Genomic DNA, 23529 nt, shown 5'->3' with positions numbered 1-23529 from the left:
AACGTGTTTTGCAACAGCGATCATGTAGAGCAGCAATGAGGGTGAGAAGCTGGTGCGGGACGCGCACCTTCGACAGACAGAAAGAGTAGCCAGGATTTGCGTACGCGCAAAGGCAAGCCGCTGCTACGCGGCGTGCTCGGTGCAAATCTTGTAACGTGGCAGCCGTAATTCGAGGGAGATCCACTGCCGCTCAGCAACGTGGAAGATTGCTCCTGCAAACACTGCTCTCCTTCCACACGGATAGACCAGCAACGACAGGCATCCCCCCATCCAGCTAGACTGCAATTATTCCATGGAGTGTCAATAAATTCTTAATTGCCATGATCTCCTATAGCAATTTTCTGTATAAAGCAGTATTTATTTTTACCAATTTAAAATTGTTGGGTCTTCCCTTTAGTTTCTTCTATTATAAGAGACTGCAAACATAAAAAATACCTTCCTTTCTCTCTCCCAGGCTCCTTCCCTCTGGAATAAATATATTCCATAACGTTTGCTCCAGGATTTGTTTTCCTCAGGTATCTATGCATTTATCTCTTCTCTAGACTAAGTAGGACTAATCTGCTTATTCTCTTGTCTCCTCTGACCTCATTTCTAATAATTTGTGGCGTTGTTCCCCGTTCCCTGCTCCTCCCCGCTGCCGGAGAACGCAGTATTTCTGCTGAAAAGGAGGAAAGCGTACTGCTCTTTCGCATCCGCTGAATAAACAAAAAATGACAATGTGACGCAGCTATTAGCATTAAGCTACTAATTAGACTCTGAAAAACACCTTCCATATTCCACGGTCGGTAAAGAGGGATGAACATTCACTTACTGCATTTCCAGCTTCGGCAGCCAGCCGGGCGGCGTATCTGGCAATCAGCCTGTGCTCCTCGTCCAGCCTGCCGGGGCTGTCCAGGACACTGCCGGGGAAAAGCCAAAACACCCCGTCAATACCCGCCGCCTCTAGAGATTACTCATACTGGGGGATGACAGGGGAAAGGACGTATTATTGCAAAGAGACAGTGATGGGAAAGGAAGAGTCACACTGGAAATAATCGAGACCGTTCCCATTTTCGTTCTGCTTCCTAAAGGGGGGACTGCTCTCGAGACTTTCTGCCTAGTAGCATTTTCTCCAGGATTCATATATTCCAGTTTCAAATGAGTAAAATCATTTGTTTTCAACAATTCATAAACACATATCATTAGGAACAGATTTCAGTTGTTTCTGAGGAGCTTTTCTGCAAACCCTTTTGGTTTACTCAAGGTAAAAAGGGGCGAAGAGCCGAATGATGGAGGAGAAAAGCTCTGTCCTCAGGAGATGGAGGATGCCAAGTGCCAAAGTCAGGACCATTTCCAGGAGGAGGAGCGGGGGGAACCACACTGACCTGAGAAGAAGGGACCCTGTCACTGAACATCATCAACTTAAACGCAAACAGCACTCTGTAAGTCAGCCTGACTTACACCTGACTTACTACCACCTTACAACACCCAAACGTACAGAACGTGGTAATTTGAGACTTGGTCCTTCACGCCTCAGCTAGCAGAGGATGAAGCAGCTCCAGCTGCCTCTCGCTGCCCCACGCAGGCTGCCGCCGTCTTGGAAATGTTGCTGAAAGAGGTATTAAAAATATTTCCCATCATCATCAGCAACAGGGAGAGAAGAAAGGGACGTTGACTTTTGAAACAGGAGAAGCAGGGACAGCAAATGGGAGAGATGCCCAAGGTCAGGGAGCGAAAGGCAGCACCTGGCTCTTCCTCACATTTAAGACGAGCATCGTCCCCTCTGATTAATTAATGATTAACTTGATGAACGCAGTCTGGTAGCCCAGTTAGGGCCCAGAGTGCTGAACCAGTTTCTACCTTTCACAACTAATTGTCTTTTTAGCTAGAAACACACAGGGGGACAACCGATAATTTTCAGGCTGTGTTAACTGAAACCAGTCAACGCTGAGATCTATCACCCGCTCAGTGTCGGTGGCACGGTGGCCTGGCCACAGAGAAAGCAGGGGAAAGCCAAACCAAAGAGCAACTTTGTCAGTCAACATCCAGCCGAACTATTCCATAGTCGCTTGTTGTCTTACGCGCAGATGACTCACCACGGCCTCCCTTTGAAAGGGCAGCCACTGAATTAGCGACACAAACCAAACCGTTATTCACCGAAACAACCAGGGCTAAGGTGGAAATGAGCAATGTGCTTCACGTTGCAACGCAGCCTTCCCGACGCTACCCCTGATGCTCCGGGCGGGACTCACAAACAGCGGGCTGGCTGCCGTGAATAACCACGCCGTCCCTTCCCCTCCGCCGCCACAGCCAGGATCGGGATCGCGCCACGGACAGCAGCAAAGGAAAACAGAGACGTACCTAGTGCACAGCAAAAGCTACTTCTAGTCTGTGTTACCGCTTCCCAAGCTAACTTGCATTTCTTTAAGCTTCATTTCACAGATTTGTGTTTGCGTTATTTAAATTTCACAGATTTATGTTTACCTTATTTAAAGAACCAAATCTATATTGCATACATTATGTTTATTTAAAAATGTAGATTTAATTTCTTTTTTGCAACGCCGAATTGAACAACTTGATCTCTTTTAAGACTCTGAAAGTCTGCCGGATGATGGGTTTGAGATGGCGTAGAAACTTTAGACTGAACTGAACAGACGTACGACTACACTTGACACGGCTGGGTCTACGATGAGTATAAACTGCACTATTATGCCTCTGCGTTCGGCCTGCTGGATTAGGACCCGAAGATATTCAACTGAACAGTGCGAAGGAAGGAGCTGGTGAAAGGTGAGCTAAACCAGCGGGAAAACAGATTTAAGAGAAGAAAGACCAGAGTCTTTACACCAGGCCTGACGAACTTCTCGCACACCTTCATGCTAATTCGTTTTCTCATTTGTTTTCTATTGAAGGAGAACAATCTTTCCCACCCCACTTTCTGAATTTGATATTGGTTTTGTTTAGCTTTCCTCTGGAGTTTTGTCTGTACAAGTTTTTTTTCTGCTTTTATAGGAAGGCAGACCATTCCATCCCTTCTGCCCTTTCCATGATCTGGTATCTCCTAACACCCCTCCCAGCTCCTGGAACGATCGCCTCTTCTTATCTAAGTGAATTAGAAAATAGTTACTGACAATTTCTTACTTTCTTGAAGTAATTTTAAAAAAAATATTATACTTCTGCATTTGCTTTTAGAAACATTTTGCAGACAGAGGGGAAGTGGAGTTCAAGTACATCTCCTGGCCCGCCTGCGCATTCTTTCCTCTAAAACAGTTTGAAGAAACGAACCACTACTGCAACCTACAGCTCTGTTGGATTAACAGAGAGGGCATTAAACACAACCTACAAAATACCACAGAATTCTTTACATCGCTTCACGAAGGAAAACTCACTTCTTTGTAGCTTTAATTTCTGTGGAGACATTGCAAAGGACTCCTAGCCTGAAAGCCCGTCCTTGCCAGGAGTCCTGCGGAGGTCCCCATCCTTTGGGGCGGCAGCAGCGCCGCAAGCGGTGAACCTTCCCCCTGCCCAAACGAGTCCCATGGCACCCAGGGCTCCGGTGCGGAAAGGGCCCGGAGCGGCAGCCAGACACGAACCAGAGGACAGCAGCCCAAGAACAGGAAAAGCAGCAAAGGGGAGGAATAAGCCTGGCTTAAGCCCGGAGCTCAGAAGGGAGGAGGGTACGTGAGCGAGAGTTCAGAGATTTTTACAGCAGCAGAATTTTGGAAAGGTAAAATTATGGAATTCCCTATCTTTCAGGCCCTGGCCCAGGCTGCCCAGGGCAGGGGTTGAGTCCCCATCCCTGGAGGTATTTCAAAGAAGGGCAGACGTGGTGCTCGAGGACATGGGTTAGTGGTGGCCTTGGCAGTGCTGGGTTAACGGTTGGACTCGATGATCTCCAGGGTCTTTTCCAACCTTAACGATTCTATGATTCTATGATTAAAAATACTGTGCCAGGTGATTTGGTCTATTTTGACAACATCGTGCCACTCACAGAGCACGGATTCGTCAATCCGTGAGCTCTCCCGCCTCTCCCTTTGGAGATGCAGGCGATAGCTGGCAGATGGATAACCCAGCTGGAAGGGTCTGACCAGGGCAGGCTTTGACGTGCCCAAGGAAGCGGCACCCTCGGGACAGCCCGCGTCTGCCGCAGAGGCACCGAGACAACGGGACAGAATCAAACTGATCGGAGCCATGGAACACGAGCGCCTGGAGGGGAGACAGGGAGGGTGAAGCGTTGCTGATTTTTAGGTGTCAATGGAAACGGTTGAGACAATGCGATAAACGCGTAGGGAAGCACTGCGTCTGCAGTCACTTTGATCTGACCCAAACGTGCGCGGGCACTGGAAGGGATGTGCGCAGCCTCTGCCCTCCACTGCTGTGCTGGCAGCAGCGTCGGGGCGACGTGACGAGCCAGCGAAGGAAATTGAGTTGGCTTAAGGCTGGCCTGACAAAACAATAACTTGTTTTCTGCCAGGGCAGCTCCCCGAGCCAGCTCAGCAGGCGGCTGCGCAAACGCGGGAGGTAACACAAAGGCGAGAGCGGGGGCACTGGCAGGATGAACGGGGCGGGGGGAAAAGGGAAAAATCAGCACCTCGCACTTGTGTTGGCTTGAGGCTCTCGTGACGCCATGCCCAGCAAAACGGGGGCAAAGGCAGGCTGTAAAGAGAAAGCCGAGATGCCAGTGCCCTGTTGCCAAACGCTAACACAAAAATGAGCTTGGACAACCAAAGCATTGGCGCTCAGTAGGGGATGTAAGAGAAGATGAGACGTCCTGGGGGAAGGTTTGAGATCCTAGGCTCCTTCCAAAACGGCTTAGGAATTCACGATGCTGGGAAGTGGCACAGGACAGCAAAAGAAGGCATGGCTTACTCTTCCAGCACTGACCCGAAGGGCCACGCGTCCCAGGTGTCAACTGACGGTGAGCCAAGAGTAAGGACCTTGGGGACAGAATATCTTTAAGAAAAGTGACTGCTTCCTTTCGTTCTCCTTTAAAATCAGGAGTGCTGCAGACAACTGCCATTTCAGAGGCTCAGGAATTTAAAGGAAACCAAATCAAACCAGCCAAGCAGCTCACCACCCTTCCACCCACCTAGGTCAACCGACCAAAAGCAACCCACGTAAATCCTGGGGCCAGCTGTCTTCTGCAGGAAATGCAGAATGCAGAATACATAAAAATAATGACACTCCAGGTCGGGCTACTTCATTTTTCTGGTGACAAGTGGAGCTGAAAGAGAGGCTTCGTGGGGACTGGGGAAAAGCAGGCTTGCTGAATGATGTGGAACCTAAGTTATGAATGCTGAGCTTAAGAAATATGTAACAAACAACTGTCCAAGTACTAAAGCACAACTCATCGGCTCCGTAAGCTTTCTAACCGCATGCGGTACGACTTGCCGCGCTCTGCGGCTGGCTTTGCCTGCAGCACATCCCGCAGAGCGGGGATGTTCTAGTATTTCTTTGAAAAGCACTTAACCAATTTGGCTTGCTACCACAATAATACAGCAGGTAAAAAAAAGAAAAATATATTATTGTAAGATAAATGAAGTCCACTGAGCTCTGTTTGCTATATCCCTTAGGTAGCTTGGATGGACTTTTTGGTTGGAGGACATCAGTGAATTAAATAATTTTTAATACGATGAAAAACCTCAGGGATCCAGCTAGCCATGGCTTAAAGGCTCTCAAAGTTTGGCTGAAAGACCCATGAAAAGATGCTGGGCGATAAAGAGCAAAGGTAAGGATACACAAAACCAGTGACTGGAAGTGGGAGAAAGAGAAGTTCAGATTTGAAGTAGGGCTCTTTTTAAAAGAGTTAGCACAATTAATCCCTGGGACAGATGGTCAATGAAATGAGTGGCTTCTCCATCATGGCGCTTTCTGAAGGCTACACTTTAGAGAAACAAGGTGTTAGGTTCAGCACAGGGATGAACAGGGGGAATGTCTTAAACTGAAAGAGGGGAGATTCAGACTGGACAGAAGGAAGAAATTGTTTGTGCTGAGGGTGGTGAGGCCCTGGCCCAGGTTGCCCAGAGCGGTGGGAGATGGCCCATCCCTGGACACGTTCAAGGCCAGGTTGGACGGGGCTCTGAGCACCCTGGTCTGGGTGAAGATGTCCCTGCCCATGGCAGGGGTGGGACTGGGTGGCCTTTGGAGGTCCCTGCCCACCCACACCCTTCTGTGATTATATGAATGGGGTAGGACAGGATAGGATGGGATAGAACAGAGCAGACTAGACTAGACTCCCTCAGTTGGAAGGGACCTACAACAGTCACCTAGCCCAACTGACCGATCACTTCAGGGCTGACCAAAAGTTAAAGTTAAGGGCATTGTCCAAATGCCTGGACACTGGTGTGAGACGACAGAGGAGATGCTCTGATGGTCTCTCCTGGTCCTGAAGGCTATAGTGCCCTGACAGGAGAGGGGCCGTGAGGAGCACAAGAGCAGCAGCTGGGCCAGAGGAGCCGTCCTGGACCTCGTCTCCAACAGCAGCCAGGAGCAGATGCAAACAGGAGAACAGAGGAGAGAAAGCAAGTGCTGGTTATCGCAGGGAAAGCTGTCCGTAAGTGAGATTCACTGTGATCTCGGTCAGTCGGACCGGGAGCCTGCCTGCCAGGGCCGGCTGAGCGCACTGGGGAGCTCCACCCGGCCTGCCAGAGCAGAAAGGTGTGCTGGCATCCGAGAGTCTGGGGGTGAAGACCAAAAGAAGGGACAACGCAGCACAGATTTCATCGGTCTCTCTTGCTGCCTTGGAAGACGCTCCCATGCACAACAAAACTAGGATTTCAATTATTTTCTTTGCGTTTGGTTCCTCCTAGGACTACGCTGTTACTCTGGTAACACTACCAACTGATTTTTTTAAATTTAAAGACCTGAAAGACTGGGAACCTCTACTCCAACTGGTTGTAACACGGCAGCTATGAGCTACACACAGTATTTCAATCTGTCATACACTCTTTAAGATGCATTCCTTTGTATCTCCAAATCCTATGATTACAGTAATTGAGTGAAGGTGGGAGTCTGAAATTCCTCGGGTTTTATTGTCTTGTGGACAATATTATGGGCTTTCAGTTCATAGCAGGTGATAGCAGACAACAGTGATTCACTACCAAGAAAAAAATCTGACTTTCCCTGGAGAGCCAGCCAGCCAGAATGCGCTTCATCAATACAGCAGCGGAATACAAATTCCTGCGTGACAGAGTGATGAAATTGGACTCAAAATATTATTCAGAGGATGACAACATGGATAGAGCAAGGCCTTTACATATAGCATCCAGATCACTAAACCTCCTTTTCCTTTCCAGCCCAGCTCTGGCTCTGTAAAGGCACCATTTAATTAGGTCCAAAAGTGGAATAGGGAAAACCTCCCGGCTATGCCCTGTGACGAAATGGGAGGGCTGCGTTTTGGGGCTTTAGGGTAAGATTTCTCTACATAGACACAGACGTGAAATATAAATGTGCACAAATACTAAAGCTGAGATAAAAGGAATTAATTCTTCAAAGCACTAATATTTTTTGGACAGGCACAGAAACAGTCATATTAAGCAGGTCACGTTGATGGGATGAAAGAGCTTGCTTGTTCAGCCCAGGTAACACAGGTGGTGACAGGACAGGACATCGGGCCGCGACGCGTTCGGGGTGGGGGGGTAAAAGCAATAAGGAGAAAGAAGAAGAGTTAAGAGTTACAGGACAACGTTGGTGCGAGAACTAATGGGTATGAGCTGGCTGTGAAAAAATGTAAGTGGAAATTAGAGAGTTTCCTGCTGGTGAAAGACGAGATTCCAGAATGGTCATGGAGAGAAAAATTATCTGACCTGTTGATAGATGTTAGATATAGATATAGATATATAGATATAGATATAGAGATATAGAGATATAGAGATATCTGTATCTATATCTATAGATATATAGATATATAGATATATAGATATATAGATATATAGATATATAGATATATAGATATATAGATAGATGATAGAATCATCTATATAGATATAGATATATAGATGGATGATAGAATTATCAACCCGTTAGATAGATGTTAATCAGTTCATGTAAGGGATTCTGTAACACAGTGAGTGCAATCGGGTGGGACTGGACACAAACTGGTCCCTTCCCATCTGATGCCTTCCCCTGCGCGTATTTGCGTGTCCATGCATGCGTAGGTCCTTGCGCATTTTCAGAAGATTTCGGAGAATACTAAATACATTTCCCTCTATTTGCCAACAGAGGCCAAACACCTTTGACTGGCGCATCGCTCCCCAGAGCACGCAGGGTTGCTGTACCCGTCCCTGCGCCAGGAACGCTCCCCTAACACTAACCGTGCACCGCGCTGCAGCCGGCTCACGTAGCTTGCTATCAGTGCATGCTCGTCCGCTAATCGGCTGGCAGTATCCGGGTTGCACTGTAACCTAGGAGCAATGAAGGCAAAAGAGAGCAAACAAAACATAACATAAATACAAAGCAAATAATTAATGAATGTTAACGAAACAAACAGTTAAAAATTAAAACAAACAGATGAGTAATTAAAAATGTAAATATGTTTCTGCAAGTCACACGACAAGGATACCTTCTGCAGTTAAAGATTAAAACACAGATTAGAGAAACATTTGGGTACCTAAATAAGCAGTGAATACAGCTGTGGAGCTTCCCCGAGCCTGCTGCCGCTCTGGCAGAGCGGGGCTGCCCTCGGCAACACGATCGAAAGCATCGGCCGCCTCCGACGGCAGCAGCGACGTTCCCACCAGGCCGCGCGGGTCCGCAGGGAGCCACCGGGAAGCGGCGGCCGAGCACGGCCAGAGCCAGCCCGGCCAGGGCCCCGGGGCCTCCAGCCCGGACAGAACTTACCGTCTGCCGGCCAACGGCTCCAAACAGAGCCCAGCCCACGCCGGCGGGCCCTTTTATTGCTATGTCTAAAATCAGAACTGAAAGCGTCCGGTCTCTTCTCTTTTTCTCACAACAGTAAACGAAAATACAAGGAAAGTGATAAAAACCTAAAAAATCAGTGGTTGGTATCAACAGAACTACTCTCTAACAGGGATTCATTAAACGATGTCATATTTTTTTGTTTTGAGGACTCACAAAACTAAAGCTACTAGCGTTTTGAATATTTCTATGAATAGAGATTGAATGCAAGCAGTAGTTATCAGAAGTGACCCCACATAAATAGCTATTTGCCTTTATGGTCCAGTTAAAACGTGCTGGTTTCTACCACGCCTGCGACAGCAGAATCCCCAAAACCCTGCGGGAATACAACAAAATGGTTCTTTTTTTTTTTTTTTTTTATCCCAGGCCTTGCCCACGGAGGCAGCAGCGTTTTCTTCTCCAACGCAAGAGCGCGATACACCAGCCCTGCTACGCTGGCTTTCCTCCGCGTCCACGCGACGCCGGGCCCACGGGCTGCGGTTCTGCTCTTCCACCACGGGAAAGCACCGCTCTCGCCTGGGAGACGAAAAGTCCCGGGCAGGTACCAGATCAGGTTGTCCCCTAAAAAACGATTCTCAAACATGTATCACTATTACTTTAGCATAATGCGCATTTCTTCCTCAAATACAGGTGTACAAGAAATTCCATTTTTCATTCCTATGTCAGGTATTCAAGCCACTCTTTCCATTTACAAACCGCAGTTAATTCCTCTCCACACACGGCCAGGAAGTGTTTGTTTCAGAAGCTTTTATAAACATGGCATTTATTGCTTTCAGCATCAATATACTGATCCTATGAAAACAGAATTCGCATTTTTTTAGACATACAAACTCTTTTCTTCTCTGTTATGTGCAGCAACATGTCAGAGAAGTCTGCCAGGAGCGGAATAAGACCTTATAAAAAAGAGGCAAAATGGAATTACCCACGCCAAGCCCCCAGGCCAGGAGCAACCTTTGTAATAATGGGTTTGTAATAAGAAAGAGACTTAACATTAACCACCGCACGGAAGAATTTTTAAGCAATCTACGCTTCGTGAAGCCTGACTACCGGCAAGTGCTGAAAAGCTTCAGTTTAGATATGTTTTATAGCAGGCACGTTGCCGCAACCACAACAATTAAGATTCCAAGACCTTTCTCATTATCACTCATTACACGTGCTCTCTTGGAAAGGAAAAAGCCCAGCAGAAACGACCACGTTTTTAACTCAAAGTGGGAACAGCTTTAGCAGCGATTAGCATTCCTGGTTTGGGAAGGAAACCAAGAGGTAGTTGGAACACCGTTCCCAGCCGGTATCTGACTTTTCACTCCCACCTGTGAAGGCAGGTCAGCTTGCCTGCGGGCACCCGGCCCCCTCCGGCTCCTCGCTCAGCAGCCCCGGACCCCGGGAAACCAGAGGCTGCAGAAGCGGGGCGCACGCCGCCAACCCGCCCTCCGCCGGCTGCCGGGACGGCGCCGGGACAGCAGCGAGCACCTGCACGCGTTTGGCTGCTTTGCTTGTTAGGAGCAGCTACGTGGAAGCGTGGAAGGAGTAAGGAGACGGTCAGGTCAGGTTTTGGATCACAGGAGAGCTGGAGAAAGAGGGTGGCCAGGGGAAGCCCACTGCTCCTGATAAATCTACCACCGAAAGAAGCAGAGGCATCGCGGGAAGAATTCATCACCGTTTGGCAGGCCGTCTCGGCTACAGCATACAGAGATTTTCCCATCGAGGAGAACATCTAAGTGTAGCGGGCAGGAGAAAGTGCGGGGCTTAGTGGCATTCTGTGGCTTGCACCGGGGTATTGTAAAAGCCTTGTAGGTCTGAGCAATGCTAACGTAGAGCAAAAGAAGTACTGAAATCTAAAAGGCAGCGTAGGTAATCCTGAACTGCAAAACTCACATAAACACAAGCTTCGTGGTTCAAACAAAAGCGTTAAACTCGCATCCGCTGCCCTGGTACCTTCCTGGCCGAACATGCCTCTCTGTTTGCAAAAGGCTGGCTGCGGCCGTCCCCCGCAGCGCAGCCACCGCGGCAGGGCTGGCTCGTCATCCAGAGCAAGCAGAGTTTAAATTATGCTGACACGTACCTTTAACTCTCCTTTCCAAAGGGCTTGCCTTTTACTGCATTCAGCTCCTCTGGGAAAGCCTGAGGTAACTAAGGACAAGCGCCATTCTTTGTGCACTTTGCCAGTGTAACACCCACCGAATGTCTGCCCAGCAACTAGTGCTCATTCACAGCAGCTGCAGCACGCGAATTCACAGCTGAGCAGCAGCGTGGCCAGCAAAAAGTAGAAGCAACACGACTGCTATCGACAGGACGGGAAGAGAAACCACAAACCTACTAGGTATACCTATGTCTTAAAAATCTATGTCACATTGGCCTCAGTTAAGATGCAAAATTGCTTGGTACGTGCCTCTGCTTCCCCGTCGCGCCCAGCGGTGCTCCCCGTCGCACGTCACCAGATCTGCAACGTCACCAGCCTGCCTCCTCCCTTCTCCTATGAAGCGATGGGCATCTCAGTACTACCCCTACACCCGAACCGTCCCTGGTCCTTCTGCTGCTGCGTGCCCCGCTCCGCGGGCAGGGAGTTACTCGAAGGCCACTCACACACTGCAAACATGGAGCGAGGTCTGTGCTGAGCCGGGGATCGCCCAGGCTGAGCCAGGATCACCAGGACTGAGCCTGGGATCGACTTGGGCTGAGCCAGGATCACCCGGACTGAGCTGGGGATCATCTTGGGCTGAGCCGGGATCATGTCAGCTGAGCCGGGATCGCCCTGGGCTGAGCCAGGATCGCGTGGGCTGAGCCAGGATCGCGTGGGCTGAGCCGGGGATTGCCCTGGGCTGAGCTGGGGATCGCCCTGGGCTGAGCTGGGATCGTGTGGGCTGAGCCGGCATCTCCCTGGGCCGAGCCAGGATTGCCTGGGCTGAGCCGGGATCGCCCTGGGCTGAGCCGGGATCGCCCGGGCTGAGCCGGGGATTGCCTGGGTTGAGCCGGGATCGCCGCCTCCCCGCTCCCAGACAGCTTCTCACCTCTCCCCATCGCACCCCAAGGCTGCTGACTCGTCTCCTTCCCTCTCCCCACCTCATCCAGGGATGTCGTACATCATAATTCTGTACCCACTCGCTTTCGGATGTTTAAATGTATATAATCCTCTACCTCTACATTCCTGGTGTTTTGAGGTTTAAGCGTAGTCACTCTGTGTTTTGGAAGGCTATTACATACCCTTGGTGAACCAGCATTGTATTATAGAATCATAGAATCACAGAATCGTCAAGGTTGGAAAAGACCCTTAAGATCATCGAGTCCAATCGTTAACCCAGCACTGACAAGTCCATCTATACAATGTCCTCGAGCACCACATCTATCCGTTCTTTAAATACCTCCAGGGATGGAGACTCAGCCCCTGCCCTGGGCAGCCTGGGCCAGGGCCTGACAGCCCTTTGGGGGAAGGAGTTTTCCCTAATATCCAACCTAACCCTGCCCTGGCGCAGCTTGAGGCCGTTCCCTCTCGTCCCATCACTTGTTCCTGGGGAGAAGAGACCGACCCCCCCGGCTCCAGCCTCCTTTCAGGCCGTTGCAGAGAGCGATGAGGGCTCCCCTCAGCCTCCTCTTCTCCAGGCTGAGCACCCCCCGCTCCCCCAGCCGCTCCTCGTAAGACACGTGCTCTAGACCCTTTATAACCATCTATAATCCAAATATTAAAAAAGTTCTGAGCCATTTCATTTCTTTGGATGAGAGAAAGCCCTGTAATATCTCTGTTCATCACAGCCCAGCTCCATCCCTCTTCATGGCCCCCGTCTCCCCCGACCCGCGCCTCACCCAGCCCTGCCGCACCACACAGCCACGGCACAGCTCTTGGTCACCAGCCACCGCGTCACGGCTCCCAGGGACGCTCTCGTAATTGCACGTGTTGATTAGAACAAATCCTCCTCTCTGGCCTTGATAAATGCAGTTCTGACCCTCTCTTCTCTATTCTTTTTTTCCCCAGCGAATCACTTGTACGTCAAAAGGTGATTTTGGAGTAGCCCAAGCCAACTGTGAATTTGGATAGAATTTGCTAAATAATTTTAAGTGAAATGAAAATAACAAAAACTTAGGAATCGCTTCTCCATGTTGCTCAAGCCATAGCTCAGCCACTAGCAAGAGCTAGTGAACATTACGAGGACGTTTAGTCTCCTGTTGAAGTTGTTTCATCTAACACACTTAGATATACTCTTTAAATCAAAGAAAATCAGAACAGCTCTACAGCTTGGTAATTAATTTACGAGAGCCGTGACATGGAAAGGGCCTCCGGAGGTCTCCAGTCCACCCTCTCCTCAACGGGGGATCAAACGGATGAGATAGCAGATGCTTTCCTAAACTGTTCTTCGAAAGTGTACCGCTGTACTGCGCAACCTGCTCCGAAAGGGATCTGCAGAACTTCACAAACCTCTACCTACCGTTTCCACCACTCCTCTGAGACCTCCATTGCTGCGAACGGAATCTGGTGCTTCTCCTCCCCGCTCCCCCGCTGGACACCGAGTCCTCTCCCCAAGCCCCTGCCCATGGGGATCGCTGCGAGAGCTCTGCCAAAGCAGAGGACTCCTTCTCTGCAAGGTCAAGCTGTCAACACCATCAGCTGCTTCTGGCCTTGCAGAAGGTCTACAGCCTTCTCAGCATCCGCTGTCCGAAAGTCAAGACAGCACATGGGGTGGAAGCCACCGCTACCGAACCATTGTCTGAGCTGTCCTAGACACGGCGCTCCTGTTCCTACAAACCCCAGTCACGTTGCCATCTCCTTTTTTGCGGGAATTTCCTTGATTTGCATTCAGCTCCTAATCCACTACCACTCCCAGACACTTTTCAGCAATAGACCCGTCTCGTCAGTCATTCTCTGCTTCTTATGCACGCATTTTGTTTTCTTTTCTGTCACTCAAAGCTGTCTTTATTGATCGCGTTGATCTGCAGGACCATTCTGAATTAGAGGCTTGCCCTTTGGAGAATCTCCAGTACCTCCCTTGCGTAGCGTCGGTATGAAAGACATGTACGTGTGCTCCCTATCTCATCGTGCACGCTGCCAAGGAATACGCCGAGTAACGCTGAACTGGGAACAGACCCCGTGGGATCCCACCTGACACGTGCTCCCTCTCTGGTAGGAAAATATTGATATTTCCTTTCTCTGACTGCAATTTTTCAACTGGTGTTGCACCCACATAACAGCAGTTTCAACCAGTCCACGCTTACCTAGTTTATTTATGAAAATACCATATGGGATAGTGTCGAAAGCTTTATGAGTCAATACATTTAAAATTAGTGCCTCCCCCTCCTTCACGAGGCCACCCACCCCAGCAGAACCACCCGATTTCCATTCCTGGACACGATTTGCTCTCGACATAGATGTGTCAGCTATTTTTATTCCCTACCCCCTACGTGGGTGCAGCCCGATGCTTTTATAACGTGTTCAGGAATCTGAAGGTATCCCTTCGATTTTCAGACAGGTCTTTCAGCAAAAATACTACCTGATACAGCCCGAGAGCAGAGAAACAGCGATGTCGTCGCTTGACACCACGATGCCATCCCCTCTCCTTGGGTTTTTTTCATGATTGAAATATAATCACGGATGGGTTCCTTGACTGGACCGAAGAGGCCCAGAGCCCGCGGTGCCGGCAGGGCTGAAGGATGGCGGGCTGGCGGGACGGGGGCACGGCAGGCCGTGCTGCTGCAGCCGCAGCCGTATTTGCGCCTCTCGGGGACTGCCTTTAAAACCTGAACTCTGGGGAAGTTAATCTTTGAAAAAACACCTTTAGAAAGTGACTTCCTATTTATCCGACACTTCGAGTCATATCTACATCTTCCGAGAAAACGTTTAGACATCTCTCAGGTTCACGCCTGGCCCTTGACGTGGTCAGACACGCTGCTGAGGGTTTGGTTCGTTCCGCTTTTAGAAAAAATAATAGATCACTGGTAGAGAAACTCAGAACTATGCTATAACCACAGAATCTTTTAGTTTTCAGAAGATGGTATCAAAGACACAATACCACCTGCTCCCCCCCCCCAATTAGCCACATGCTGTAACTGAATTCCTCAAAGCAGCATTAAAATGTAATTTTATAGTACGTTTCCCACACTTTTCATATAACAACAGCCACCACACGCAAAACCAGGATACACCATGCAAAGCGATAGTCAAAAGATAGCAAGAAATCCCATTAAGCATGCTCCCGAGGGCAGAAGGGCATGGTACTGAGCGGGGAGAGGAAAGCGAGGCCAGAGGAGCCTGCGGAGAGCTGCAGGGCTCCCCTCCGCCCCGCGTCCCGGCGGCGGCGGCTGAAGGTTTGGGTCTGGGTGCTGTCATGCCTGGGGCTCAACCACGTAACTGCACCTCGGTGAGAAGGGGGTTTGAAAGGTTCGCTGGCTCCTGCCTCGAATTTTACCCACTAAGACTTGGCTCTGCAGCTTTATAAGCAACTCAATAAATTACTAAGGTATTTAAATGGTGCTTTTGGCGTCATAAATTAACTTCTGTTCTGAAAATCTACCAGGAAAGCCAAGTAAAATAGACAATTTATTCAAAATCCTGTGATTTACAGCAAGGAATCCCTGCAAATTTCTGTTATGCTGGGTCACAACTTTGTAAATCTTTACAGAATTGCACACTGCTGCTCTGGCTACCGAGAAGGGAACGAGCTTCTGAAAAAATGAGCTTCTGAAAAGAGTTGCCAGCACGTAATCTAGAGGGATCTCTTGTTTTCTGTCACATTACTTTCCCTCATGATTAATTTAAATAGATGTTAAGGTCAAAAAGGGTAATTACCACCATTCTCTGCATAACACAGACTATGAAACTTAGCACAGTAATTTCTGAATCGAAGCCATGCTTCTGAGTGAGCTGCAGCGCTCTGTTCAGCCGCTGCTGTGATCTGGCTTAGAGATTTAAAGTCACGGGGAAGCCACCGCGTCCCTGGAACACTGAACAGCTTTAATTTCTTCAGACCCCTGCCTCCAGGTATCACGTGCAGGGAAGACGATGGGGTGCACATCCAAGCTGAAAATCACACAATGCAATTATACAGGGAAATGCAATGCAGTCCAACGGCAGCGGCATGCTGGGTGGTCATCGCCAAAGCAGAGAACGCGGGGAAAAAACATGATCTTGTAACACTTGAATTTAAAGGGATACAGGACAGGGAGGAATGAAGAGCCAGCAGAGTGGCTGCAGAAGGAGAGCAGTGATGAAACCTGTTGGAGTATGTACGCTGCTAAGTTACTTAAAAAAAAAAAATCAAAATCTTAATCAGGAAACTTATACCAAGCATGTGGAAGAACACATGGAAGTGTAAAAAACAGACCACTTGAACAAAAATGGAAGTATTAGCATCATAGTGTTGCCAGCAGGTGGATGGAGCTCTGCTCAGCGCTGGTGAGGCCACCCCAGAGTGCTGGGGCCAGTGCTGGGCTCCCCAGTACAAGAGGGACACGGACAGACTGGAGAGAGTCCAGCGAGGGGCCACCAAGGTGCTGAGGGACTGGAGCATCTCTGCTGTGAGGAGAGGCTGAGGGAGCCGGGGCTGCTCGGCCTGGAGCAGAGGAGGCTCAGGGGGACGGCATCCATGGCTACAAATACCTGCAGGGAGGGTGCCAAGAGGACAGAGCCGGGCTCTTCCCAGTGGCGCCCAGTGCCAGGACCAGAGGCAATGGGCACAAAATACGAAATTCCATCTGAATACAAAACCCCCACTTTTTTTACTATGAGGGCGGTCAAACACTGGCACAGGTTGCCCAGAGAGGCTTTAGAGCCTCCACCTGCGGAGATATTAAAAACCAAACTGGACACGGTCCTGGGCAACCTCCTCTGTCTGCCCCTGCTTGAGCAGGGCTCGGAGCAGGTGATCTCAAGAGGTCCCTTCCAGCCTCAACCAGTCCGTGATTTCTGTGGCTTCCTTATATAAAGCTTGAGGTGAACTAGGCTGACAAATCTCGGAGCAGACAAAGATCAGGTAGCTAGGGAAAAAAAAAAAAAAGTGGAGGCAAAATGGAGCAAAAAAGAACTGAAGACCAAACTACGGATTTGCAAGGGATGAGAAAGCTGACAGTGCAAACCAAGCCCTCCGAGTGCAGCACCCTGGACCTGCCCTGCCTGCACGGTGCTGCCGACGGACGCCCCTGCTCCCCGTTCCCTTCCCTTCTGGCACGGCGTTTTTATCGCCACCGCTCCGTTGGACCCAGCAGCCCTGTGACAGCAGCTGGACTGCGCTACCGTTACGGGAAAACCCATCACCGACCGGAGGGAGGAAGAACTGGAATGAACGAGAAGTATGACTTCAGCAGCAGCACACACGATAAACTGAGCCAGCACTACTGGAGAAAGGAGAAGACTACAGGAAAGGTGAGAGCAGCTGATGGGAGGAGCGGTGTGAAGGTAGACCAAAGCTTTCGCCACACAAATCGGTTAGAAGATACCATCAAAGCAGCATCAGGATTAAGCGCAGCGATCTTGCCCGCAGATCCTGTGTCTCCTGTCCCTCCCCAGCACCCAGACCGTCCGCGTGCCAGCAGCAAGGCAGAAACATCTTTCACATCTGGGCTCCAAACCCAAGGTTTCTTTTATATTTTATTCAGATGTTTTCCTCTTGATCTTGAATCTCGTAGCCACTTAAGAGCAGCGTATAAATCTCCCAACTATTCCCCCTGCAGATGCCTTCTGACCACTTTTTTCCTCCCCATCGCCCAACGCATCTTCCTCATAACCCACATCCCACAGACTCCCAATTGCACCCGGAGGATTTTAAACCACAGGTTAAAAATAAATACCTAGAGTCATCTAGATATCAGTTTAAATAACAAGTACTGAAACCCAGGCTTTTGGTTTGCAATCGTTAGGCTGATTCATTACGCTGACCCTCGTCCTCACCCTCCCTTCCTCCGTGCTGTCCCCTTCTCTTTCATCTTGTTGTAAAGTATCGTCACATCTTCATTAAGCGAGCTTACATGTGAGCTGGGATCTCCCTTGTCTCTAGACAAAGGGATATTTTTATCCCTTTTCTAGAAAGAAAGTCTGTTTTGGCGTTATGCGGTATATATATGCTAACCACCCCGGCTGTATCTGTAACGCAACCCAGCTGCCACAACCCACCAGGCTCATGCTATCGAACCCTTCCCCAAAACCTTTTTGTGGCTGAAACTACGGCTAAAATGGATCGAGGATCTCTAGAGGTCACACAGGTCTAAGAAGCAGAATATAAGAAAACAAGTGTACTCCACCTGCGTCAAAGAAAAATGGCAGAGCGGACAATAACAGTCGTTTCAGTCACTCGCAGGTGGAACTGGTGACTGGGCGGCTAGAAGGAAATGTCAGAGAGATGAATGCGGACGTGGCAACAAAGGAGAAAAAAGGCACATTGGAAACTGTCAGAAGATAAATTAAGCTAGCCAAGCAAATAAAAATCACTCTGGGTTACAGAACTTAAAAAAACAAGGGACAGCAGCAATGACATAGATATGGAGCACATCAACGCAGAGCTGATGGCAGAGGAAAGCTTCTGGAGGTCCGACCGAAAGCTGGAAGGTACCCAGCCACGCATCCATTTGCAAACCCCGAGAAGGACAGAACTCGGGGGCAAGCAATGGTACCGGAGAGAGCAAAGTTAAACACGGACAAGGAAAAATAAAGGCAGGCGTATGAGGGAGTAGGAAGAGCAGATAACCAGTGACATCAGGAGCAGAAGACTGAAAAAAAAATCCAAGTTAGAGTTAGTGGAAATAAAACCTCTCAGATGGGGAAAAAAAAGGTTTTTGAATATTGTCTAGGCAGGTGACATCATATCCCTTTCAACTTCAGTGCTTAAGTTGCAAATAATTTTCTTTTTAGGCTGTAAGAACATGTTTCACCTGACCAAATGCAATGTTGAGGGTCTCCAGGCTCCTTAGAAATCAGAAAAACAGAATGCAATATGTTGTTGTATTATAGGTAGCAAATGCGGTGACTGCTTTTATAGGCTAGGTTGTTGAAAAGGACTTGTGTTTTAAAGACCCTTCTCAGTCCAAGGGAGGAACTTTTCCCTCCCCGGACACACATTACTGGAGGCATCTTAATATGAGCTCGCTGCCTGCGCTCCCTGCGCGGTCAACGGGAAGGAGAACAGGCACTGCTAGGCTGTTCTCATCTTCCAGCGGGCGCCTAAATCAGGTCTGCTCCAGCCCGTTCCAGAAGTTTATGTGTCCGCATAAACTGGGGAGGGACCCCTCTGCAGCTGGCCTGGGGGGAAACGTCCGCGCCGCAGGCAGCCGAGCAGCGGGGGCGGCTGGCACGCTGACAGTTAGGGACCCACAACGGCAACAGCGACGTACGCAAGCCTTTTAGGGAAAACCAGAGAACGATCCACCCGTCTTTCACACAGCATATACATTAACAAGACTGAAATATAATGCATTTAAATTCTAACATGCATCTGCAATGTAAAAGATGCTGCATCGCCTACAGACTGGCCATGGCTGCTGAGAAAACGAATGAGGCAGAAGGGTACTTAAAGAGGGAAATATGTGCCATTAACCTAATTGAGGACAGGTTGTCTTTGGGAACAGAATTACTGAAAGAAGAATAGTGCACATCGACCACAACAGGAGGGAGAAAAAATCTATTCCTGAAGTAATTTAAAATAAATTAGCTAAAACAAATAACATTTAATGGGCTTGGCCTAGTCTTACAGAAGAGACATAATCATCTCCATTTATTTAGAAAGGCTCATTGGCTGTAAAGATCAGAGAAATACTGGGTTTTGTTGTATCATAGGTAAAAAATACAGGCAAGGTTGCATTAAAATTTCCCCTTTGTAAATGTCGCAACAAATGTACGGAACATCTGTCTCCCACATCTGGTACAACACTATCAAATGTAAACATGCCATTGAATCAATCGGCTTTTTTCACTTGGAAACTCACATTTCACAAGACGAAAAATAGCAAAATTGTAATGTTACGTACGTAAATGTGAAAAAAATCCACAGCTGAGCATGGCCATAGCTACACTTCTGTTCCCAGAACTCCCTCCTTACTAGAAAAAACTTCCCCTGACCTCATTCTGTCTACAGCACTTTAGAGACGACGGAAAGCTCCCTGCCTCGTGCAAAACACAGTGACTGAAATGGTGGGCTCTGAGAGTTCATTGCCCCTCTGGACATTCTCCCACTGAAAGCAGAGGATGAGGAGGCTGGAAACGACAGGTTCCTCTGAGATGTGCCTGGACTGAAGAGGAGCAGTGATGAGAGCGCCTTTGGCTGGTTTGTTTTTCACTTTTTAGTTCACAAAAAAAGTGAGCTCAGGCATTAAAATCCTGCTCTTTCAGCTCGGCCTTAGTCCCAACAAAGCAGTTGTCAAAGGGAGGTTACTGTCGTGTTTTTAACAGCAGGGAATCACAAAAAGAGGTTTCCATCCCACCCTGCTGCTCAATGGCGGCGTTCGCCGCGTCCTGGAAGAGCGAGAAGCTCCGCAGTGCAGCTGGCCCCGGTCCTGTCTTCTGGCAGCCCTTGTGCGATGAACCGATGCAACCATCACGAGAATCACAGAATTATCGAACCACAGAATGGTTTGGGGGGAAGGGACCTTAAAGATCATCTGGTTCCAACCCTTCTGCTGTGGGCAGACACCTTCCACCAGACCAGGGTGCTCAGAGCCCCGTCCAACCTGGCCTTGAACGTGTCCAGGGATGGGCCATCTCCCACTGCTCTGGGCAACCTGGGCCAGGGCCTCACCGCCCTCAGCACAAACAATTTCTTCCTTCTGTCCAGTCTGAATCTCCCCTCTTTCCGTTTAAAACCATTCCCCCTTGTCCTGTCGCCGCAGGCCCCGCTAAAAAGCCTGTCCCCACCTTTCTTGTAGGCCCCCGTTAAGCACGGAGAGGCCGCAATCAGCTCTGCCCGCAGCCTCCTCCTCTCCAGGCTGAACCCCCCCAGCTCTCTCAGCCTTTCTCCCCAGCAGAGCTGCTCCAGCCTCTGACCATTTTGGTGGCCTCCTCCGGCCCCGCTCCAACAGCTCCATCTCCTTCCCGTGCTGAGGACCCCCGAGCTGGAGGCAGGGCTCCAGGGGGGTCTCCCCAGAGCGGGGCAGAGGGGCAGAATCCCCTCCCTCGCCCCGCTGGCCCCAGCCTTTCTTCCCCAGGGAGGCCCTGGACCGAGTTCTGCCTGTCTACCTCCAGGAGCCAAATCGGTGCCTCGGTTTCTCGAGGCCAGGGCTGTCAAGCCCAAGCTAGAGAAGTCTCTCATTGTCCCACAGCAAAAGTTACTGATTTCAGCCTCTCTCCTATGGGTGATAACGTATTTTCTGGGTGCAGACTGGCTTAACCATACTAAGGCCAGTATGGAGGAGCCGCGGCACACAGCCGAGCTCTGCGCTAGCTCTGGTTGCAGGGAAGGCTGGGGTCGAAGCAGCAAACCCGTGTGCCTCCTAGAGAGACCCAGACCCTCCACGTGTGCATCTGTGACGAACAGATTAAAGCTGGAGTGAGGCTGGTTTTCACAAATAATTTAGTGCAATCCACAATTACGCCTAAATTCCTTCTCTTGTTAAAAACATTACTAGGAAGCACATGAGAAAGGCTTTTCAAACTACGTACGTTCATCAGGATGGACTTCCACTGAGGTTCTGCGTTAGCTGTATCTGCCCAGGCAGCGGTACCTCGCTGTATCTGTATCTACGGGAATCGCCGTGAACAGCAACTTCCTAATAGTATGTGGATGCAATTAAAAAATTGCAGAAGCAGTTCTCTTTTTCCAACAAAATCATGTATAGGTATCCATTTACTATTCCTTCCAGTTTTGCCTTCAAATAAATTGATCCATATTTGCTCCATCTTTTGAGGAAAGAAAGCAAAGCAAAACAGAAAACCTTACTCTTGGATCAGTCTGCTCATGGAAGCTGGAATATATTAGCGTGAAGGAAGAACGTTTGATGAAGGTATAAACGAACGTAAAATGCTCTTCAGAATGGAAAGGGTTTAGGCAGGATTCTACCTTTTGCTCATACTGTAATATCACTATCACAGAAATCAAATCTATTTCTGGCAAATGCTATTGTGCTTTGCTGATGCCCTTTGAATCTTTTTCAGCACTGAGGACATTCAAAGAGGGGCTGAGCCCTGTCCCTCCTGTTTTCAGGATGAATTTTGTGTCCACAGCCAGGCAAACATGTAACTTCTAGCATTTTCATCCATCATTTATTCCAGGTATATAAAATACAGCCAATTTTAGGAACAAATTTGGCTTTCAAAAAGAAGCCAAGCCACTGAAAAGTGGCCAGTTTGCACAGCTTCAGCACATTAAGATGCGGATCCGAACCCCGTTCAGCTCACACACGGCAACCTCAGCGACCCCGCTCTCTTTATTTCATGCTGCCACGACGTGACAGTGCCTCCAGCTAGGGAAACGAGGCCTCTAATTTTAGTCAGTGATGATCTTTTACATCATGGATTAACCTAGAGCAACAGTAACTGTAATAAATCTTGGGGAAAACATCGTAATCAGACATAGGTGAACTGACAAAAAAGAAACATAAGTAATTTTCCAAGGGGGAAAAACCCGTTTCTCCTCCTCACCTCGCGCTATCCTTAACCACCGACACCTCTACATTTTCCAGGTTCAAAGAAACGGGGGACACAAAGACAACACTGACACGTGCTTCTGTGCCCCCGACAAACCGGGTGATAGATGAACCAATGCTTCAGCGTGTCCAGGGGTTCAGTCAGTGCACGGAAAGTCTCAAAATCCTCAGCAATGTTGCGCCACGTTTGGCTGGCACGTGCTGAGACAGATACAGAGTCTCTTCCAAACGGAGGCAAGAGCCAAGTATTTCGGCTTTCGTGCTTATGACTAAATGCACAGCCTCTGCAAGCACCCGGTTTGACTGGCTGGATGCAGAGGTTACGCGGAAGTTAGTGGACCTTGAAATGCCCTTGTATGCAAGGCTAAAAAACCCCTGCTACTGGATATATTTCCATGTATAAATACTTGTCACCTAGCAATCAAATCACATCTCTACCTTCCTTAATAAACTAAACAGATAATGCTCCTTTAGCATCACATTTCCAGCTTCTAGATATTTCTCTCTCTCTCTTTTCATTAATTTTGCAGTGTTTCCATATTCTTTTTGGAATATGTATACTTGATCTGAGCCAAAGTTTTAGCAGTAGCAGGTAAAACCTGGTCAGCAGCGTTTCTTCGGAACGTGTGGACAGATAATCTACGCTACTTTAGAAGTACTTTTCAGTGTAGTTCAACTCAGTGATGCCAGCAAGCAAGCCCTGCAGAGACGGAAACAGCTTGGATCATACAAATGCTGTAATCTGGAATGGCTTTCACTGATCACTCCTTGCAGAACCTCAGCCGAACAAACAGAGAAGCGCTGATGAAGACCTGTATTTCTCATTATTATGTGATTAAAACCAAACCAACCCTGATTAGGCCTGGACAGGCGTACGTAGCCACCACGACTAGGTATTTTGCAAAGAAAAAGGCACGAAGCCGAGTCTGAGCAACAATACCTTTGGAGAGATGTGTTTGGGTCCCACTGCGAGCCTCAGGTACATCCCCAGGGGCTTGCTGAGTGGCTATGGAGAAGGGTGCGTTCTGCCCGAGGAGCTGGAATGATGGAGGCAAACATTACTACCTGAACCTGAGGCAGCCTCTCCGT

General features: G+C 49.0%; 1 protein-coding gene across 15 annotated transcripts in view; it reads right to left on the bottom strand.

The window, feature by feature from the left end:
* Positions 1-23529, bottom strand: part of DTNB (dystrobrevin beta) — a 218462-nt gene that overhangs the window by 87601 nt on the left and 107332 nt on the right. For 12 of the 15 annotated variants that reach the window (XM_087776264.1, XM_087776265.1, XM_087776268.1 and 9 more), the window contains 2 exons: positions 8289-8378; positions 812-899 (listed from right to left, as the gene is read on the bottom strand). In XM_087776264.1, coding sequence (XP_087632390.1) covers positions 812-899; positions 8289-8378 — 178 coding nt within the window. The remainder of the gene's footprint in view (positions 1-811; positions 900-8288; positions 8379-23529) is intronic. The other 3 variants (XM_087776271.1, XM_087776272.1, XM_087776273.1) reach the window with 1 other exon arrangement.

Source organism: Nipponia nippon, unplaced genomic scaffold, assembly GCF_047370975.1.
Source record: "Nipponia nippon isolate SJK-2023a ecotype South Korea unplaced genomic scaffold, ASM4737097v1 scaffold_4, whole genome shotgun sequence".
In the NCBI taxonomy this organism is placed as follows: domain Eukaryota; kingdom Metazoa; phylum Chordata; class Aves; order Pelecaniformes; family Threskiornithidae; genus Nipponia; species Nipponia nippon.
This window is presented reverse-complemented; position numbering and strand designations above follow the sequence as displayed.